Source organism: Aphanomyces invadans (genome assembly GCF_000520115.1).
Source record: "Aphanomyces invadans strain NJM9701 unplaced genomic scaffold supercont1.18, whole genome shotgun sequence".
Lineage (NCBI taxonomy): Eukaryota > Oomycota > Saprolegniomycetes > Saprolegniales > Verrucalvaceae > Aphanomyces > Aphanomyces invadans.
In genome coordinates, this window is record NW_008580163.1 from 159,318 (window position 1) to 179,671 (window position 20,354).

Genomic DNA, 20,354 nt, shown 5'->3' on the forward strand with positions numbered 1-20,354 from the left:
GGCGACGACCTGTCCCATCAAGAGCGATCCCAGGGCGACTGCAAAGCCGCGTGCCTGGCAAACCCCATCTGCAACGCGTTCACGTGGGTGCCAAGTCGCAAGGACTTTGGCCAGTGCTACCTCAAGCACCTCCAAGACCCGGCGCGGTGCCCGACGTCGAACGACGGCACGAACAAGCCGTACATGGTGTCGTGCAAACTCCCGCCCCAGTCGTGGGTCATGTACAAGGGCATCAACCTGTTTGGCGACACGCTCGCGTCGCCCGCCAACGTCAAATCGATCGACGAGTGCGTGCAGCTGTGCCAGCAGAACCCCCAGTGCAACTCGGCGTCGTACACGGGGTACTACCCGACGTGCGAGCTCAAGACGGCCGCCAAGACGTTCCAGTACGCGATCAGCAAGGCGGTGGACCTGAAGGCGTTCTCGGCGATGGTGCACAACTACAAGTTTTGCCGCGCCGAGGCCGACTTGTTTGGGATTGGCGACGTGTTTGACTTCAAGGGGTCGTTCCAAGACTGCGCCAAGTGCATCGACAGCACCAAGGGGACGAATGCGTTTACGTGGACGGCGGGACCGACGGGGTACTACACGGTGCCGCTCGAGGAGTTTGGCCATTGCTACTGCAAAAAGATCGACTCGTTCGACCCGGCCGCGCTCGGGTACACGCAGGGCGTGTTTTGCCACGACGGATGACCGACGAACATCCATGATGGTTTATTTTAACGAGATGTGCTTTTGATGCACGTGCCACCGGCACAACGTGGAGCAGCCTCCGTTCGCCGATCACAATGCACGCGTCCGTGGCGGCGCGTGAAGCGTTGTCGGCGTGTGTTGGCCCGCACAACATGGCGAGCTTCACACAGGCAGTGCCACTCAAGTGGCAACTCTTGATCTTGCATACGTGTGGTCCAGACATATACATGCAGTTTGCAGAGAGCTCAAAGCGAGCACTGCCTAGTGTACTACTAGGCACCTCCAAAGCACACTTCAGCGGCGACACTGCCGATACACGAAGGCATCAGCCCATCACACCGCCAATACCGAACCACCTACTTGACTTGGAAGGACTCCACGTCTCGACGCACTAATCTCAAGGCGGGGGATTCATGCGTGTACGACTGCGGCACGCTGCCGTCGCTAGGAAACCTTTCGCCAAATCAAAGGGCTTGTCCGGATAATTCAGTTAACCGGACGTCGGCGATGACCGACACGACGCCGCCTCCGCCACCGACCGCGACGGCGCAGCGGAGGAAGTTCTTGATGATGGTGTCGTACTATGGTCGTGGCTACGTGGGTTGGCAACGGCAAGTACGTGCTCATGTTGCCTCCGCCTGTGTCTTCGATCGCATGGAAGTCGCAATCGATGCTGTTGTAGGCCATCACGCACAAGACACCTGCTGGACAGGCACAACTTGTGAGCATTCAAGATGTTGTGGAAGCTGCTGTCACGTCGCAATTCCGACCGCATGAGCATGTGAACGTAACTTCTGTCAGCCGAACGGACTCGGGGACGAATGCCCTTCAAGTATGTCGACCCCGTCACGTCAATCTTCAACTCAGTCCCCTTCCTCCGTCGATTCACGCCCATCCAGCAATACTGCACGTTCGTTTTGTCCGAGCCTCACCCCCCTCCTTCCGAAATGCTCGTCGCTATAAACGCTGCGTACGTCGTCGTCCTGGCATCAGGTCATCATGGTCATTCTGTCCAGATTGCCCGAATCTGTTCGAGCCCAGTCCCTGGTGCTACTGAATGACGTGGATGCGCGCCGCCGCACCAAGTCGATTCGAAAGAAGTACGTGTACTACATCGAGCAAGGTCCTCGGCCAAGTACGACAACGCTTCACACGGCGTGGTTTGTCGGCAAGCCACTTAACTTGGCGGCCATGCGGGAAGCGCTGGGGTACATCACGGGCACCCACGACTTTCGCGCGTTTTCACAGGGATTGCAAAAACACGAATTTGCCGATTTGAACACGACGCGAACGTTGCTGGACTGCCAAGTCGTTGCTCGACGGTGGGTTTCAGTTCGACAGGCCCCTCGACGTTGGAGTTGCTGTGCAGCCATGGCGACGAATTGCTTGTGCATGCAGCATATGCGGCGCTTGGATGGAAATTCTGACTGCTGAGGTGACTGCGTAGGTCGGTGGACTTTTCGCTAGATCTCGCAACGGCTGGTACTGGCGACGTTGTGACACCGGACCCTTCCCCTGGATGTGCCGACAATTTCATGGTGTGCATTGAGATCACAGGCACTGGGTTTCTCCGGCACATGGTACGCCGCATCGTCGGGACATTGCGGCCAATTGGCGAAGGAAGGTTACCGCCGTCGGTCATGCTGGACGTGCTGGCAGGACGGCGGGAGCCTGGGCCTTCGGTACCATCAAGAGGCCTGTGGCTGCATCAGAGCTGGATGGGGATACTTCAAATGCAACCACCAGGTCGAGATCAATCGGAGGGAAGCACCGCGGGAATCCATCACGACGACGATCTGGGCGGCGTCTGCGAAGACCTGGACGAGTAGTCGCTGGGGCCGCACATCAACCTGACAGCTCAAATTTGTGAAATTTACTTGGTCCGGCTTAGCACGTCGTGAAAGTCCTATTTTAAGTGTCAGATTAGGTCCAGTGCTACCATGCAACCAAGATTACCCAAGGGCTACGCACTCGCGGAAGGGCGAAGCATTGCCACCTCAAACGTTCTCACTCGACCTCAGTTGCCCTGCGGTTGGTGAAGGATTCACGCGAGGTAGTGGACCGCACTGCACAAATGTCTCTTCACCAGACTTGTCCTGACATCTTGAAAAGTCCGAAATATGCCAATTTGTCCGAAATTGGCCTCAAACTGCGCACCATGTGCGCTTCCCGCCAGGCTGATGGGCCATCGGATGTTGGATGCTCAGGTCAGCGCGGCTTTCACTATTCACGAATGTCTCCATGGCGTCCGATGCAACTTACATGCGTCCTGACGAATTGAATGGACATGCTCGGGTTGTCGGTGGTTGTATATGTCTTTCTACAATCTCTAATCATATCCTACTGCGTGCGGGGTTCATGGTCGTCCTGGCCGTGAGGCTCCAAGTTGCGTCGAGTGGGCCATTGCCGTTGCGTCGTTCGATTCGTCGCCGTAGGCTCTTCGCTTTCCTCGTCCGCGCCGCCCTGTATGGCCCCCACGGCCACAATAGCATTCACAGCATACCTCAGCTATCCACCAACATCAGAATGCAACATGAGATCATGCAAGCTACACCCCCATTGCCATGGCGCCCATGCTTCTACTTTCATCCTCCCTCTGCGCAGGAATTCTTGTCTACGCGTGACCTCTGGCGTCTGTCGAAGTCGGCGGAATATGCGCCATGACTCCCACATGATACCAGCCAGATTCGTTGTGAGATTGTGCATCCGGGACAAACTGTTTTGCAACTTTATGCCTAGGATTTATTTCCACCAATCATTACAATTTTCATCTTTTGATTGGCTGGTATGTGTTATTTAAAGCCAATAAGAGCGGGTTAAGACGCAACAGGCCACATCCCTGAATGTCACGGGCTGGAACTACGTAATCCCACACAAACTGCTGTGCGATCTCCGGTGACAGGCGCGTTGTTGGCTCACAATGACGGTAAAACGCAGACAAGCGAGTTCCCCGCAAGCTTAATTTACCGCCCACCTCTCCCCCCGCTTTTCTTTCTTCTTGCCGCCATCAAGATATTACCACTTACATCGTCACGGAAGGAGTCGTCATGACATGGCCAATCGAAGTGGGATCGTGGCAAAGCAATTCGTAAGTGCCTACGTGTAATTCGGCAAATTGCCTTCCGTTGGTCGAATATTGGTCAATACATGGGAAACGTCGGCTATTCTATATAGATATTTATTGATATCCTAGAATTTGATGGATGTTCACCCTAGCCGTTCGGATACTTATCCGGATGAGTTCGATTGTCGCGAGGAGCTCATTTCCGAATTTCCGTTGAACTTCTCCCATCTTTCGCCATGTCCGCCCCATTGTCTGACGTCGGTCTGTATGGCCTCGCTGTGATGGGCCAAAATTTTGCGCTCAACATGGCTGAGCACGGATTTTCAGTGTCGGTGTGCAACCGCTCCCCCGATAAGGTAGACACCACGGTCCAACGTGCCAAGGATGAAGGCAACCTCCCTTTGGTTGGTTACAAGGACGTGAAAGACTTTGTCTTGTCGCTGTCCCGCCCCCGTAAGATTATCATCTTGGTGCAAGCCGGCAAGCCTGTGGATGATACGATCCATGCGATCTCACAACATTGCGAAGAAGGCGATATCATTGTTGATGGTGGGAATGAGTGGTTCCCCAACTCTATCCGCCGTTCCAAGGAATTGGAACCCAAGGGCATTTTGTTTGTCGGCATGGGTATCTCCGGCGGTGAAGAAGGTGCGCGCAAGGGTCCTTCCCTCATGCCTGGTGGTCCCCGCGCTGCCTTTGACGCGTTGGAACCCATTCTCATCAAGTGTGCCGCGCAAGTAGACAACAGCCCTTGCACGACGTACCTTGGTGAAATCGGTTCGGGTAACTACGTCAAGATGGTTCACAACGGTATCGAGTACGGCGACATGCAATTGATCGCGGAAGCCTACGACGTGCTCAAAATTTCTGGTGGTTTGAGCAATGCCGAGTTGGCCGACGTGTTCAAGGAGTGGAACTCCGGCGAATTGGAAAGTTTCTTGATTGAAATCACGGCCATTATTTTGAAGAAGAAGGACGATTTGCCCGGGGCCGACAAGGATGTCTACCTCGTCGATAAGATTCTCGACAAGACTGGCATGAAGGGCACGGGTCGCTGGGTGGTCCAAGAAGCTGCCGAACGCTCTGTTGCTGCCCCCACGATCACGGCTTCGCTCGATGCCCGCTACCTCTCTGGGCTCAAGGAACAGCGTGTGATCGCTTCCAAGATCTTGAACGGTCCAAGCGAGATCCCGTCGGTGGACAAGCAACAGTTGATTGACGACGTTCGCCAAGCGTTGTATGCTTCCAAGATCTGCTCGTACGCCCAAGGTCTCAACTTAATCCGTGAAGCCGGTATCCAGAACGGCTGGAAGATTGATTTGGGCGAGTGCGCGCGCATCTGGAAGGGTGGCTGCATCATTCGCGCTGCCTTTCTGGACCGCATCAAGTCGGCGTATGTGAAGGACCCTTCGCTCAGCTCGCTCTTGATTGACGCGGACTTCGCCAACGAATTGAACGCGCGCCATTTCTCGTGGCGCCGCGTCGTGTCGTTGGCTGTGGCCAGCGGTATCCCGACCCCGTCGTTTTCTGGCTCGTTGAACTACTTTGACATGTACCGCCGCGCGTCGCTGCCGGCCAACTTGACCCAGGCCCAACGCGACTTTTTCGGTGGACACAGTTACGAACGAACAGACCGTGAAGGCAACTTCCACTGTGAATGGACTGCTGCTCACCACAACATTGGCAACGTCGCCGAACGCAACCGTGGCAATCTCTAAACAGCACGTCTATGACTGCTGCGTAATAATGCATAGCTCTTATGGAAAGTGAGTCCCACCGTCGAAGGGCGAAGGAGGAGATTGGCGTAGACGGATTGCTCGCACAGGGGATTAGGGCATTGTTGCATGGGGATATGGAGCTGACGACTTCAAGATCACGGTTGGGTTTACCGAATGGCCGAAATTCTGCGCACAATGGATCAGAAGCAACAAAGGAGGTTTCCGCTGCGTCCTTGCAAGGGAGGCTGTGTGCGATGTGACGCCATGCGACTCTGAGAGTCCTTTGTGGACGGCGGCGGCATCCATCCGCACCCTGTACAGCTTGTTCACTTCACATTTGTGCTGCTACAATATCCGGACAACTTATCCGGTCACTTTTGGAAATCTCACGGATTATTTGCCATTTTGCCGAAAGGAATGCGCGCCGCCAGTGTTGTCCTTGCGCTGCGTGTGCTGTTTCCACTAGCTCGTGTAAGAATCCCTCGAGTACATGATCTAGGTGCGGTGGGTATCTAATTATTTGTGGGCATCATGCACTATTGACAGGTGGCAGCGGACAACGAAGCGCCGGGTGCTGTCCTGCAATGGTATGCCCCGTTTCTTAGTGGCGGAGGGTATTGCTCCGAGGCCATCTCGTTCGCCGGAGCCCTTGCACAGATCAATTCGCCATTGTTTTCGCTGCACATCACGCAACATGGCGATTCAGTTAACCCGACATTCTCAAAGTCGTTGCCCACCAAGACGCAGGAGCTTTTCAAATCGCATTGGTTCACGCCGCCGACCGCGTCGCCGCCAACGATCGCCATCTGCCATTCCGAGCCCGGGGCATGGAACCCACCTCGATACCAGACAACGTTGTGTCCTCCAAAAGGCAAGCTGGATCTCGTTCGACCCCCCTGAATAACCTTGTCGTAGGCACCGAGTACGCCATTGGTCGCACGATGTTTGAGACCGATCGGTTGCCGTCTGGCTGGGCCGAGCGCATGAACGACATCATGGACGAGATTTGGGTGCCCACCACGTTGGTCTTGCTTTCGTCAAGCGTTCGAGGACTGAGGTTGATGTTCGTCGATTAGATTTGCCAAAACGATCTTTGAAGCCGCGGGCGTGCCAGCGTCCAAAGTCACGGTCGTCCCTGAAGCTGTCGACGTCGCATTCTTCAATCCCGATAACGTCGCACCGCTTCCCAGTACAGTCGTTCCCTTTTGGTCGAGAACTCTCCTTGACGTGACTGGGTAGTCGACGGCGTCTCAAGCACCACGACTGTGTTCTTGTCTATCTTCAAGTACGACCCAAAAGTACCAATGATACCGTTGTCGTTGATGCGGCAAATCGAATAGATGGGAAGAACGAAAGGGATGGAAAACGCTGCTCAAGGCGTACTTCGCCGAGTTCTCCAGGACCGACGACGACGTCGTACTGGTGTTGCTCACGAACGCGTACCATAGCTCCAGCGACTTCGCAGTACGCCGCGGGGCCATCAATGTCTCCGAGCGTCGTCAAGCTGTGTCGTAGAGTTTGGTCGAGCGCTTTGCGTTGGATACGTTTGCAGGACGATCGTTGGAAGAATTGCCGCGCATCCACATCCTCCCACCGCATCTGGCCCAGGTACAGCATTACGATTTACTCGTCGAAGCAGTGCGAATTTTCACGAGGACACAGGAGGACCTCCCGGCGTTGTACAAGGCTGCGACAGCTTTCGTCCTTCCGTCTCGAGGGGAAGGGTGGGGCCGACCGCATGTGGAGGCCATGGCAATGTCACTTCCTGTTATTGCAACGTTCTGGAGTGGGCCCACCGAGTACATGACCCAAGAAAACTCGTACCCACTCGACATCGAAGGCTTGGTTCCAGTTATGCCCCCATCATCGTGGATGATGGCAAAACTTGATCACACGGTCGGGTTTGTAGGTAGAGTCGGGGGCATTCAAAGGACATCTTTGGGCCGAGCCATCCGTCACACACCTTCAGCAACTCATGCGGCGTGTCGTCCATCATCCTGACGTACGGTGTCAACTCCGCGGACGGCGGTGGATGGTTCATGTGTGTGTGTTGTCGCTTGTAGGAGGCAAAGGCGAAAGGACGCCAAGCAAGACATGACATGATCCGCCGTTATGCACCTTCAGTTGTAGGGGCCATGGTCGTCGATGCGATCGCCGACATCTTGGCATCCCTCGATGCCCGCCTCGACGAGCTGTAGGTAGATGTGGGAATGCGGTCTTGCGGAAGATTTGGAATCAGCCAATCACATTGCGCAATGTTTTTACACGGTATTTTAAAGTACCCTAAACAAGTCAGAACTTCATGTGCCGCCACGACCGTGATAAAGTTGCGTAAGCCTTGATTCAACTAAGCCGATCTTGGTCCTCCGAAATGGACGAATACCGTCCCCGTATTGCATGCTCTGCAGGTGAAAGCCGAGGAGGTGCGTGTGGACAAGTCCACACTGTTTAGGGTATTTTAGAAGGTGACCTTAACTAGAACCGCCGATTACAGGACCTGTCCAACTGCCGTTGGAAAGTTGGGCACTTCGAAATACCACGCTTTGCGATGGCGCCGCCGTCGACGCGGGCGTCGTTGCCGCGTCCGGCGCTGGATGCAAAAAAGTTCAACCGACGACTCACACTGCAGTGCGGACGGCAGGTCAGCTACGCTGAAGTGGGCGACCCGCGTGGGTTTCCAGTTATTTGCTTGCTCGGCATGCGTGGCCATCGGTTCCACAGCTACTTGTACAGCAACCTGGCACACAACCACGGGATCCGCCTGTTTTGCATCGACCGGCCCGGCTACGGTCTCTCGGACCACGTCGCTGCGTCGGACATTCCGCACCCGATCGCATTTGTGTACATCATTGAGCAATTCGTTTCCAAGCTCCACATCAGTCGGTTGGGACTGATGGCCCAGTCGGCCGGATCTATCTACGCGCTCGCGCTTGCTGCGCAGGAGTCGTTTGTTGCCCGATTGATTCAACCGGTTATGTTGATTGCGCCGTGGGTGGGTATTCAAAACCCAGGCACATTGCCGCTGTTGAAGCTTGCCGCATTTTGCCCGACGGTTCTCTTGTCTGCTGGCATCAAGCTCATGGACGTCTCGAACGACCTCACGTCGATGAGTGCAAATCCGAATTACATCTTGGCCCCACTGGGCGCCCGCGTGCCTGCCCATGCGAACGACGACTACCCGCATCCTTCGCACAACGACAACGACACCATTCCATTCCACGAATTTCAGCACGGGATCCAAAGCGAACCGAACAACGTCCTCCAAGACGCCATGTTGTGCCTCGGCAAATGCCGCGCGGGGTTTGGCTTTGACTTGCACCAATTGCACCGCACGCTGATTCATGTTTACCACGGCGATCGAGATGCCCTTGTGCCGCTGAAAGCCGCCGAGGAATTTGTGTCGGTCCTGCCAAACGCACAGCTGCACGTTGTGAAGCAAGGCACTCACGCAATACTGTTCGACGATGCCCTCATGGACTCCGTATTTGCCGCGCTTGGGGCCGCATCCAAGGCTGCATCCGGGTGCCAGAATCCCCTGTCGCAGTCAACAACCACGTCGCTCTAATGCACAAACCTATTCTATTCACAAGAACTAGCTGTTCCGTCTCTCGCGGCGCCGTCATGTCGAAATCTGCCATGACGTCCAAAGATGGGGCATTTGACGCTTGGCAAGCTCGCCGAAACGACGATTCGTCCAGAACGGAATCAAACTGCTCCTAAACACGGCCAAGAGCAGGACAGGGCGAGGCACGTCATGGTCTCTCTCTCTGCATCACGTTGCCCTCGACGTCGTTGATGCAGCCATGGAACTTGACACCTGATGTGTAGTCAGCCATGCGCTAGCGATGACAAACTGGAGTCACTAGTGCTGGGACTCTTGTGGCTGTGTGGCAAGGGGCCGTGTTGGTCTGGCGCTTCTACTTTGCTCAAGTTCCGTCAATCAAGGGTCACTACTGTGGCCACCTTATGCACTATGCATGAGGGACTCGCTATCACCGCCGTCACCAGCACCATCACAGCCGCCTGGGGCGTGTCGTGGTGCAGGTGTTACAGTCCTATGCACCCTTCTTCACCAAGGCCACCACGAATATATATTGTTGTATTACCCCCCACTTCCTTGGGCGCCATGATCTCTCGGCTGTCGTCGAGTCGATGCTCATGTAGAAAGTAATAACATGCAATTGATCCGCCTCATCGTAGGTTATGTCGGTATTTTCAACGGCACGATCGAGCGTGCAGCTCCATGCGCTCAGAGGATTGCAAATCGCCCAGCGTATGGCATGCTGTACTGGCATGCTCATCGCATGGGCCTACTGCTTTCGCTCATGAAGTGGCTAAATGAGATGGTCTCGTGGCCCAAGTCCTGGATGTCGAACGATGCACATCGCCTTCGATCCACAATTGAACACGATCAACGTCGGGGGATGCTGGGGGATGAGGTGACACCTGTGGCTGCGTGGACCGTTCGTTGGCTGTCCATAACAGGTTGAATGGACGGTAGAAGCATCGACGCCCTCGATCTCGTACCACCTGAGCACAGAGACACAGCGGGCATTGGCAAACACAAGCGCACCCTGTTTTGGCGTGTGTGATGGGCACTAGGGCAACGAGCACCCATAGACAATTGCACACAGCTGCCTTGCTTGGAACGAGCGGAAGTCTCCTTGGCTGCGAATGATGCATCAACACAGACATCGCGGACATTGAGCCTCGTGCGATTCGAGGAGCAATAATAAAAATTAAAAAATCTCCCCGTCCGGGAATTGAACCCGGGTCACCCGCGTGACAGGCAGGTATACTGACCACTATACTAACGAGGACTACGGATAATTAGCAGAAACGCCACATTCAGTGGCTCTGCAACATTATTGAGTGGCACAACATGGAGCAACAAGGCGACAACCATGGAACTACCAAAGAAGCTGCCGATGAACCGGCACGTGGTGCGTGTGTCGTCATGGACGAATCCAAAGAGCACTGGCATGGACATCGTTCAGTCGCACCCGCTCAACCAGCAACTTGAAGTGTTCCTGCCAACGGCGACCCCCTCGTCTGTTGGTGTTCTTGCTCGACAAGGCGCCTTCTACTACTCGCTTCGACTACATCCACGAGAGTTGATCGAGGAGTGCCTTGCCCATCCAGATCTACGATACTACGCGATTCTGCAGAATGCACCGCAAGATGGCGCGAATTCGATGGCTCTCTATCCAAACGGTCGGTGTCCCATGAGATGTTGTAATTGACAATCTTGATCTCCAGGCGAACTCATTTTAAGCCTGGACCACGACACGTACACACAATTTGGACTCATTGGTCACCGAGCGGCGCTTCCTCCTGGCCTCAAATCCATGAAATCCACCCACGGCAACTTGCATGTGATCGCCATCGACGTCCACGCCCTCCAAGCAGATTCGCCGTTCAAATCACGTGTGTTTGCCTGTTTGGAACGCTTTGGCCCTGTCGACTTGTTCGTGTGCGCAACTCATGCCAACGGACAAGTCCAAACAGTGTCCATTACCCACGACTCTGCACACCGGCGGCGGCTGGAACTCAACGCCGAAATATATCCGTTTGACAACATCGTACTCCCACAACCGACGTCTTCGTTCCCGATCGAAAACGCGGATAGCACGACCAGCGACCCACGACACCACATTCAAGATGTCCACGAATGGCTCGGGGTGATGGCATGCCGAATTGAGGGACTGCTGCAACGCGCCAGTCCTGACGAGTATGTGTCGAGCTATCAAGTCCCAGGAGTGTCCTCCACTGAACGAAGTCGCGCCACTAGTGTCCGTTGGCGTGGTTTGATTCCTGAATCCTTTTGCGCCGCCGCGTTGGACTATGCCAAGACCCAAGTGGCCGAACAGGCCGTTCCATGGGCTGCAGTGCTGGTTTGGGGGTTCCCCGACACATTGGCCTCGTGGTATCAACAAGGCAAGCGGCGAGATCACGGGTACCAGATGGAAGGCGCCAACGGATACACGATAGTGTGTCTGCCAGGAGACTCGTACTGGGTCATTCAGTCGCTTGGCGCACAGGACTCTGCCGCCTGACCTCCTCACTCCCGCCGCCGCCTCCTCTCAGGTCAACACGATTCATTCGTTCTCCGCCAATTGCAAACACATCCTGCACAAACAAAAACATATATAAAGTATTAAAGGTTTTCTACCACCAATAGATACGCGTCTGGTAAGGTCCGAGCGGGATAACTCTCTTAGAGCTGCATCAAACTCTCATTGACAATATAGACAACTAGGTAATACGTGCGTGTACTCTCTTCAACCCGATTTTAACTCACAAGTTGAGAGCGATAACGAATAACATCGTCAACGGGATCCGCCCGTTGTGGATTGTCCACGTGGCCAATCGCCCATTTCTGCCACACCCCTCACGTCAACAACCATGCGCGTGCACTCGATGCTTGTGGCGCTTGCCGCCGCAGTGGCCTTAGCGACTGCCGACGAAGTCGCCGTGAACACAGATGCGTCCGTGTCGGTAGACATGAACGGGGCGGCGTTGAAGCAACTCGGCGCAGAGATCGAGACGCTTAAGAAAGCGAACGCTGACTTGGACGCCAAGTACCAACAAGAACGCGAACAAGTGGCGGCCTTGCTCAACGTTGTCGATGAACTCAAGGTGTCGTCAGCCGACATGAGTGCGAAGCACGATCAAGTTGTGGCGTTGGAAGCAGACCTGGAGGCCTTGCGAAAAGCATCGCAAGCTGCCGAGAAGAATTTCAAAGAAAACACAGCAAACTTGGAACAGAGTCTCAAGACGCTTAGTGCCGCCGCGAAGGCTGCAGAGGACAACCGTCAAGCTGACAAAGTGCAAGCCACTGCCACCCTCAAGTCAGCGGAAGGCGTGGTCGCTTCTCTGACGACGCAACTTAATGATGCCAACCTGGAAGTGGCTGGCCTGAAGAAGCGCAACGTAGAGCTGGAAGGGCAATTGAACAATGTTCATGCAGACTCGACAGCGGCGACGGAGCAGTTGGTGGCGCTGAAAGACACATTGCATGCAAAGGCGACGTCGCTGGCGACCGAGAACAAGGACCTAAAGGACAAGGTGGCGGAGTTGGAGGTGCAATTGACTGCCGATCAAGCGCAAATCACGAAGCTTGAGACCGAGTTGAAGGCTACCAAGGCCAAGTTGGGCCAAATCTCGACATTGCAAGCCCAGCTCAAGGACGCCAAGCAACATATTTTGGATCTGCAGGCGGACATCAAGAAGGCGGACGCCGCCATCAACTGGCAAGCTGTGTTTTCCGCTTACTACGACAATGTGGCTAATACGTTGGAGCATTCGGACGAATACGTGGCGCTGGCCAAGTCGAAGTCGATCGAAATTTACGACAACCACGTTCATCCGATCACATTAGAAGCACTCAAGCATGCATCGACCCTGTCATCCTCTGCCCACGACTTGTACAAGAAACATGCTGCGGAGCACGTAGACCCTATCGTTGCCCAAGTTGTCTTGGCGGCCGCGCCGCACTACGCCGCCCACGCCCCTGTCGTGCACGAATTCTACTCGAAGTTTGCCGAGAAGTCGCGCCGGTTGATGAACACGGCTGACCAGCGATTCCGCATGACGCGCAAGTGGTGCATCGGTCGTTTGAAGAAGCTGTACCCTCGCATCGCCAAGTACGCACGCCAAATCGTCGACTTCACCATCTTTTTGATGGTGCTCCCACTCGTGTTTGCCGCGTATCGCATTGTCGTTGAAGTGATCTCGTTGACGCTGTACGCCGCAACCTGCTGCTGCTGCTTTGGCCTCTTTGGTCGCAAGCCAGTCAAGCACGAAGTTGCCCAGCCTGTGAACACCTCCGCCAACGCCGGCGCCAAGCAGCCAGCCCTCTCGACAGCATCCAAGAAGGGCAACAAGAAGCACTCTGACTCGAAGAAGACGCAATAAATATCTGCGGACGTTTATGATTGGTTGATTTATAGATTGCACTGCAAATATGATTGGTTTAGTAAATTGTTGTGGCGTTTGATTGGATAAAATCAATTAGTATGTCCAATATGGTTTGGCGTGCTTTCTCTAATCAATGTTTAAGTATTACTAGAAGTAATACTAGAATGCGTTGTTGGGAGGGCGCCACAATCGAGGCAGGACACAATGCTCAAGCACTACCTGAACGAAGCGAAGCTGAAGCTCAAGGACGAGGCGTTCGAGGATGCGCTCGACGCTAGCTCGAAAGCATTAGAACTTGATGGCATGAACTTCCAGGCTCTCATGCTCAAGGGCAAGTGCCTCTTTCACCTCAAGAATGTACGCGTGCAACCGAAATCGACGTCGGACACTGCACTTCCTTGGATAGGCAACGCTTGCCGAAGCAACGTATCGTCGTGCCGTGGACCTTCAACCTGATCTTCCCATTGTGTGGAAGGCACGTGAATCGTCCCTACTCGTCATCAATTCACTTGGGACATGTGCCTCCAGGGACTGTTGGAAGTGTACGAAATGACCAACGCACATGCCAAAGCCATAGAACCACTGGAAAAGCTGTCGGCGATCTTGATGACGTCTGTTGCAACGGGTGCTTTCCATGTGTCACCGTTTCCTCGTTTCGTAGAAACGACAAGTGGGATCGATGCCAAAAGATCTTTGCCGACCTCGCGGCCGCCGCCACGGCTGCCTCTGTCGTGCCCAAAGTACGTCGTTTTCTCACGTGTTAGCGTCAGTCAACACGAGCATGTTTCAATTTCGTTCCACTATTCCTCCCGTAGGCGCTCCATGCCTGGTTTCCCCTCGTCGTGTCTGTGGCCGACAAACCCGCCCTCTTCCTTGGCGCCTTTCCCAACCAAGATGTCCCGTCGGAAATTCAAATATGGATCAACGTGCTGCACTTGGTTCAAGTGAGGATCGTTTGCATGCTGTTTATGTTTCACGCATCGGCACGCTTCAAATTCGCCCCGTCGTAGACTCATCGGACACTTGGGCCCTTCCGAAGCGTCGACTTCATCTTGGAGAATATCGTGCGGTTGGTCGCGACTGTCTCGTGGGCCAACGAAGATTTCAAACAAGACGAAGAGGCTGCAAAGAATGCATCGTGGGCACCCCCTTCCGCGGCCGCGACCCTTCGCTTGGACGTCGCCGGAGCCGTTGACATTGCCGTGGAAAATGCATGGCAAAAGGTGAAGCAAGCACCGTGTGAAGCTAAGCCTGCTGCGCGGCAGGCACTAGATGCACTGGTAGCGCACTTGGTCCGTTCGTGTCCGCGGGCCAAGCGCGCCGCCGAAGTTCGTCTGCTTCGAATCGAAGATGCCGATGCTGGTACGCGTGCATTGCGTCGAGGAATGCCAGTGGTTCCGTGACACGTTTTCGTTTGCCATCGTGGGTTTTCGTGCATTCACTTCTGCCACGGGGTATGCCTCGTAGACGTCCTGTCGCCAGCCGAGGAGGAGCAATGCCTGGCCGTGCTGAAATCCACTGCGTCCAGCACCACCAGCCCGTTGCTGCATCTGTACTGTGGCCTTGACCACGCGAATGAAGGCCAATTCTCCGAAGTCAGTGGACCACTTAACATGCTGAACGTTGACAGCACCATCACGAGAACTGTACCAGGCTGTCAGCAGCATCTTGCAAGGCATCCCTAGTCTCCCTGAACACATCCAAGCCCGAGTCGTTTTAGCGACGTTGTCCCTTGAGTCAGCCTCGTTCGATCCCCAGCGGTGTCTCGATATGGTGCATGCAGCTCAGGATGCAGTGCAATACCGGTTTGACAAGTTTGGCACGTCGCCTCGATCGTACGTCGACAACGAGGGATGCCTCACGCGTTGGCATGTCCAAATCAGCAGCTCCATTTGTTCTCGATCAATGGATCGCTGTGCCGTCGTTCCGATTGAATGTGTCCCCTTCGTAGGTACTCCCACACGGCGATGCAGCTGCTGCAAGCAAAGGCGTGGATTGCACTACGCAACTGGGCCAGCGCAATCGTGGTGTACGAAGGAATCATTGAGCACGAGCCGTTCCTTCCCGACGCCGTGCTTGGCCTCGCGGAGGCCCATCTTCACCAAGACAATGTTGACGCTGCTGCATTGACGCTGCAGTTTCTTCCGTACGTGATTTGGTAGAATCTCCGCAGCGTCCTCACCATTCGTTTGTTTGATCGTCGCGGCGGCGTCGAGTTGGGTTTTCTTCGTGTTGACGACAAAATTCCTAGACCACAAGAATCGGCGGCGTATTGCGCTGCCAAGGGGTGGTTGATGTATCGCCAAGGCGACTTGGCAGGAGCCCACACGACGCTGGAAGGCGGATTGGCGTACCCTGATGTGTCGTGGGCGCTAAAGTACCGCCTTGCTCGAGTGTATTGGGACTTGGGTGGCGAATACCAAGCGAACAAGGCGTACTGTGTCGCTCAGCTGGTTGGCGCCGCCAAACTGAACCCCCATGAGCCGGTGATTTTCCGGTGGTTGGGCTCGTACTACCTCAATATTGGTGGAGACCCAGCTCGCGCGGAAAAGTGCTTTTTCAAGGCGTTGTCGTTGGATCCTTCGTGTGAATTTTGCGGCATCGCGTTGACAGAGTTATACGCCAATGACTATGACCGTGCTGTCCAGCTGTGGACAGACATGGCGGTGGGCCAAGATCGTGTCCATGCTCCGTGGGCTTTGCTTCGTCTGGCGCAGCATGACGTCACCCACGGCAACGATAGTGCTATCGGTCATCTGCATAAACTCCTGCGAGTTGACCCACACAATGCATCGCTGTGGGCAGCTCTTGGCCATGTGTACCAAGTATTTGGCCGCATTGTGGCCGCTCAAAAGTCGTACGTCAAGTCGTTGGCTCTGGTGGAAGCTGCCGGCGACAAGCGGCCCAGTGACAGTGTGCTTTGTGAATTGGCCCGTATCGAGCTATCGTTGGGGTTGCTCGATGAAGCGTTGGCGCACTTGACGACTGCCGCCGGCGCCGTCGACGCCTGCAACGACCAAACCAACGTCGGCGCGGCCGTGCACAAGTTGCTGGCTGAAACGCTGTTCACTCAGGCCAAAACGTTGTGCGCCCAAGGGCTGTACGGCCGCAGCCGCGACAAACTCAAGCACTCGTCGACCGTGCTGCGCTCGTACTTGGCCGCGATAGGTGCACGCAAGGCACACACGAGTTTGTACAAGTTGCTCGGCGATATCCACCTGTTTTCGTTTTACCTTCCCCCTGACGAGACATGGATTTCTTTCTTACAGCAAGGCACGGAGGCGTATTTGACCGCTCTGTCCAAAGCGCCCACCAACGCGCTGGCCCTCTTCGACGCCGGCGTTGCATGCTGGATTCAAGCCCAGGCAAAGGGTTTTTTGCTGAACGTCCCGATGGCCAAGTGGAGCTTGCAACACCTGCCCACGTACCCCACCGAAATTCAATCGCTCGTCGCGACAGCGCGATCGTACCTGACTCGATCGTTGCAAACCCATCCAAACGATGCCAAAGTGTGGAACGCCCTCGGTGCAGTCCACGAACACGTTATCCTCAAGCAATTTGCATTTGTGCGTGCGATCGAGCTCGACAATCTCGATGCCGCCTGGGCCAACCTCGGCATGTTGTATCTTCAGTCGGGACATCTTGGTACGTTGTCCGAGACGAGGTTTCGACGTTGTTTGACGATTGCGTTGCATCGCACGTGGTTCGTCATCGACGCTGCTTGACCGAGTTGTGGCGTGACCATAAATTGACATGGAAACCAACGTAGGGCTCGCGCAAAAGGCGTTCCTGAGCCTCCAGGGGGTGAACCCCAACCATCCAGCCATGTGGCTCGGATATGGGCTGATGGAATGCGTGAATCGGGACCCAGCTCAAGCCCACGCTGCATTTACGTGTGCGATGGAATTGCGGCTAGATCTGGACATTTTGCACGGATTTGCCTATACAGGTCTGGTCAGTCGAACGGGGTCCCTGGACCAGGCGCTGTTTGCTCTGAAAAAGTACCACGAGCGGGACGCGCGAGACCCCGCCGCCACGAACAGTTTGGGCGTTGTATGTTGGCCTCGTTCGATGGGTTTCGATTCATGCGTCCGCGTAGGCATTGATGCGGACCAACCTGTACCCACAAGCGATCTCTGCGTTTGAATCGACGCTGGACATGGTTCAAAACGATCCATCGTTGGTCGACGGTGTGTCGTTGAATCTGGTCCAGGCCCTCCTCCATGCCAAAAATTACGACGCTGCCGAGTCGGTGCTTGAATCGCTTGCCAAGCCGTCGCCAGCGCCGCTGCCCCTTCTCCCGTTGCTCCAAACAATGGTACGTCGCATATACGAATGCGACCCGACGGAATACTGATACGTTCCAGGTGCATGTGGGTCGCGGAGGGCATGACAAGGACGCGCTTGCAATCCTGAATGAAGCAACCAAGTGTTTGCCGTCGTCCCTGTCGGAATCGAATGTGGTCAAGGTGCACTTGGCCCGCAGTGTGTTGCTGTATCGCGTGGGCGAGCAGGACGCGAGTCGCGAGTCGTTGCTCCAGTTGCTGCAAAACCAACCGACCCACTCGGATGCAATTGCGACGGTATTGATCAAATTGGGCGGCGCGTCCGCGTGGTGGAGTCCGACGGACACGACGATAACGCACGCGTTGTGCGGTCCGTTGGTGGCGCTGTATCAGCAATTGAACATGGGGGCTGCATGCAAGCGCATGTGCGACTACTGGACGACAACGTTCCCCAACGATCCGAATGGATGGCTGGCGCTGGCCCAATCGAGCTTACACTTTGGCAAACTGCAGGGCATACCGACCTCCGTGCCGTTGCCTCCCGTGTTGTCGACCGTCCTCCCCTACGAAGCCACGTTGCTCCGCCACCAGATCGAGTCGGTCGAAGAATTGTTTGGGTCGTGGCATGCTTCGGACACTGCCGTCCGCAAGTGGCTTCACTTGCATCCCGTGGATCCGCTCGCCCCTCTGCTCATCGTCATGTCCTTGCTCAAGCAGCTCGCCATCCACCCCGACGACACATCGTTGCTTTGCCAAGCAAACACGTGGCTCGACTCGTATGCCACGAACGAGTCCGCTACCCCCTACGGCACGTGGTTGTGGCACGTACTCCAGAGCAATTTGCACGCCAGTCGCGACAAGTCGAAAGCTCACTTGCATGCGCAAGCTGCCAAGGCGCTGGTCACGACAACTTTGTCAGGGCATGTGCCAGTGCGACTGTATCAAGCACGAAGCGTCGTCCACACCGATCCAGACGATGCGATCGCTCTCTACTTGAGCTCCCTTCACGAAGAAGGCGCGCTGAAGGTGGCAAAGGTCGAGCTGGCGGTGCTGTTGGAGACCAAGGGGTACCTCAAGACCGCATGGCGTTTATGGAAAGATGTGGACACGGCGGACAGCGACAAGAACGAGTGGAAGGGACTCGTCGCGATTAAGCGGTGCTTCTTGCAACGCGAAAACGCCAAACTCGCGGCCAAGTTTGTGCGCGACATGCCAGCGGTGTCCGACGCGTTTGTCGAGGCGTTCAAGATCGAGTTTCGACTCGAGTAGGATCTTGCATACCGTCGATGCAATACAGGTTTGTCCATCACGTCGGTGGCATCCTCCCCATGTCGACTGCTGTGTCATCTTGGCGAGTTTCCCCGCTGCATGCTGCTTTGCCAAGAAAATCCCAAGTGTGGCGTACACACCACCGACGTGATTACACGTACTTACACAGGTCGACGCTGCACAGCGCAGACCGTCGAGCGTGCCAACTCATGCATCGTCATCTTCGTCATCGTCGTCATCGTCATCATCGTCATCGTCGTCATCGTCGTCGTCATCGTCGTCATCGTCATCGTCATCGTCGTCATACGATTCCGCGTCGGCATGGACCTCTTCGGCGCTGCCTCGAAATGCTTTGGCAACGGCGCGCGTTTCCTTTTCCACAATCGCTTGAATGCGCAGGTCATGTTCGCGCTTCACCTTCTTTGCCAAAGCGTCGTCCGACAGCGCGTTCTTGTCGACAACGCCGCCGTTCTGAATGTCTCGACGATCGTTCACAACGTCAAACTCGATGCCGTCGCTGCCTTCGTCTTGCGCGAGCTCGTCACCATCGACGTCCGCGTCGCCAACGTACTTGGCATGGTGGGAGTTTACGTCGGCGCTAGCTTCGCCGCCATACACGTAGTCAGATTCGTCGTACGAGTCGGCACCATTCGCGTTCGCAAAGTCGCTGTACGGGTCCTGCTCATCCCCTTGGTCATAGTAGTAGTCGGCGCTGGCGACAGGGGCTGCTTTCTTGCCTTTCTTCGCCTTCTTCTTGGCTACGACCGCATTGGTCTTGACCTTTCTCTTATACTGCGCCAGTACCTTCTTTTCCAGAGCTTCTTTGCTCAACACGTTCTTGTCGTAGACGCCGGCGTTCTGCGCTTCCCGGCGGACAGACGTGTAGTCGCTCTGCCCGTCGCCGTCGAGGTCGTCCGCTTTATGTACGACAGGTAAGGATTCGCACTGAGCGAGAACTCGCATGTACATGTTATTGCGGCACCCGCGGCTTGCGACTCGGGACAAGACATCGCGGCACGGCGCGACACTGCACCATCTCGTGGACAATGGGATCTTGCGGGCGAGGCAGGCGCCACCATATTTGTGTACGACGAGCGACGTATCAGCGTCACAATGGCTGTTCGCACAAACTACCGCGGCGACAGCGGCGCCGCCTACAAGAAGACGTCGCGCGGACAGCACCATGTCGCCTTGAGTTTTGAGGTTCAATCACAACATTCTTCCCGACAAACGACATTGCGATTGACTACAGAAGACCCTGCACGAATATAAAACAAACAATGCACAAACTTGTCTTGATATTTGTATGCAAATAAATAAAAAATCTTTTCCATTGTGCAGCGCACGCGATTTCAAACGGGTACCAAACGTGCATTTCCCAATTTTTTTGAAAATACCTTGAAA

At 55.2% G+C, this 20,354-nt stretch overlaps 9 protein-coding genes and 1 non-coding gene across 14 annotated transcripts; 8 read left to right on the forward strand and 2 right to left on the reverse strand.

The window, feature by feature from the left end:
* Positions 1–183: 183 nt before the first annotated feature.
* Positions 184–693, forward strand: H310_08616 (hypothetical protein; the record flags this gene model as incomplete). Its single annotated transcript, XM_008874450.1, has 1 exon — positions 184–693. One exon carries the CDS (start codon positions 184–186, stop codon positions 691–693), a length of 510 nt encoding a protein of 169 aa, XP_008872672.1.
* Positions 694–1,188: 495 nt separating this feature from the next.
* On the forward strand, positions 1,189–2,690 carry H310_08617 (tRNA pseudouridine(38-40) synthase). Of its 4 annotated transcripts, XM_008874451.1 has the most exons (6): positions 1,189–1,308; positions 1,376–1,525; positions 1,593–1,663; positions 1,710–2,015; positions 2,141–2,573; positions 2,621–2,690. In XM_008874451.1, exons 1-5 carry the CDS (start codon positions 1,201–1,203, stop codon positions 2,520–2,522), a joined length of 1,017 nt encoding a protein of 338 aa, XP_008872673.1. In that variant the 5' UTR covers positions 1,189–1,200; the 3' UTR covers positions 2,523–2,573; positions 2,621–2,690. The 4 variants fall into 4 exon arrangements, with proteins under 4 accessions (XP_008872673.1, XP_008872675.1, XP_008872674.1 ...); XM_008874453.1 differs by having other exon boundaries at positions 1,376–1,663; XM_008874452.1 differs by lacking the exon at positions 2,621–2,690 and having other exon boundaries at positions 2,141–2,600.
* Positions 2,691–3,968: 1,278 nt separating this feature from the next.
* On the forward strand, positions 3,969–5,527 carry H310_08618 (6-phosphogluconate dehydrogenase (decarboxylating)). The gene has a single exon (XM_008874455.1). The coding sequence runs from the start codon at positions 3,994–3,996 to the stop codon at positions 5,473–5,475; it is 1,482 nt and encodes a 493-aa protein (XP_008872677.1). The 5' UTR covers positions 3,969–3,993; the 3' UTR covers positions 5,476–5,527.
* A 337-nt stretch (positions 5,528–5,864) lies between these two features.
* On the forward strand, positions 5,865–7,788 carry H310_08619. Of its 2 annotated transcripts, XM_008874456.1 has the most exons (10): positions 5,865–5,946; positions 6,022–6,346; positions 6,391–6,496; positions 6,552–6,664; positions 6,715–6,760; positions 6,816–6,939; positions 6,991–7,083; positions 7,138–7,326; positions 7,385–7,477; positions 7,539–7,788. In XM_008874456.1, exons 1-10 carry the CDS (start codon positions 5,893–5,895, stop codon positions 7,671–7,673), a joined length of 1,278 nt encoding a protein of 425 aa, XP_008872678.1. In that variant the 5' UTR covers positions 5,865–5,892; the 3' UTR covers positions 7,674–7,788. The 2 variants fall into 2 exon arrangements, with proteins under 2 accessions (XP_008872678.1, XP_008872679.1); XM_008874457.1 differs by having other exon boundaries at positions 7,138–7,477.
* Positions 7,789–8,001: 213 nt separating this feature from the next.
* On the forward strand, positions 8,002–9,666 carry H310_08620 (hypothetical protein). The gene has a single exon (XM_008874458.1). It carries the CDS (start codon positions 8,024–8,026, stop codon positions 9,038–9,040), a length of 1,017 nt encoding a protein of 338 aa, XP_008872680.1. The 5' UTR covers positions 8,002–8,023; the 3' UTR covers positions 9,041–9,666.
* A 557-nt stretch (positions 9,667–10,223) lies between these two features.
* H310_08621 lies at positions 10,224–10,295 on the reverse strand. The gene has a single exon. It is a non-coding gene; the product is annotated as a tRNA-Asp (tRNA).
* A 79-nt stretch (positions 10,296–10,374) lies between these two features.
* H310_08622 (hypothetical protein) lies at positions 10,375–11,644 on the forward strand. The gene is made up of 2 exons (XM_008874459.1): positions 10,375–10,689; positions 10,735–11,644. The coding sequence occupies exons 1-2, from the start codon at positions 10,380–10,382 to the stop codon at positions 11,529–11,531; spliced, it is 1,107 nt and encodes a 368-aa protein (XP_008872681.1). The 5' UTR covers positions 10,375–10,379; the 3' UTR covers positions 11,532–11,644.
* Positions 11,645–11,818: 174 nt separating this feature from the next.
* H310_08623 (hypothetical protein) lies at positions 11,819–13,501 on the forward strand. Its single transcript, XM_008874460.1, has one exon. The coding sequence runs from the start codon at positions 11,881–11,883 to the stop codon at positions 13,390–13,392; it is 1,512 nt and encodes a 503-aa protein (XP_008872682.1). The 5' UTR covers positions 11,819–11,880; the 3' UTR covers positions 13,393–13,501.
* Positions 13,502–13,566: 65 nt separating this feature from the next.
* On the forward strand, positions 13,567–19,023 carry H310_08624 (hypothetical protein). The gene is made up of 13 exons (XM_008874461.1): positions 13,567–13,752; positions 13,802–13,870; positions 13,924–14,006; positions 14,057–14,135; positions 14,211–14,339; positions 14,406–14,757; positions 14,863–14,990; positions 15,049–15,230; positions 15,347–15,541; positions 15,647–17,040; positions 17,165–17,448; positions 17,495–17,713; positions 17,763–19,023. Exons 1-13 carry the CDS (start codon positions 13,600–13,602, stop codon positions 18,948–18,950), a joined length of 4,455 nt encoding a protein of 1,484 aa, XP_008872683.1. The 5' UTR covers positions 13,567–13,599; the 3' UTR covers positions 18,951–19,023.
* Positions 19,024–19,220: 197 nt separating this feature from the next.
* Positions 19,221–20,176, reverse strand: H310_08625 (hypothetical protein). Its single transcript, XM_008874462.1, has 2 exons — positions 19,755–20,176; positions 19,221–19,708 (listed from the first exon to the last, which is right to left on the reverse strand). Exons 1-2 carry the CDS (start codon positions 20,133–20,135, stop codon positions 19,538–19,540), a joined length of 552 nt encoding a protein of 183 aa, XP_008872684.1. The 5' UTR covers positions 20,136–20,176; the 3' UTR covers positions 19,221–19,537.
* Positions 20,177–20,354: the final 178 nt, after the last annotated feature.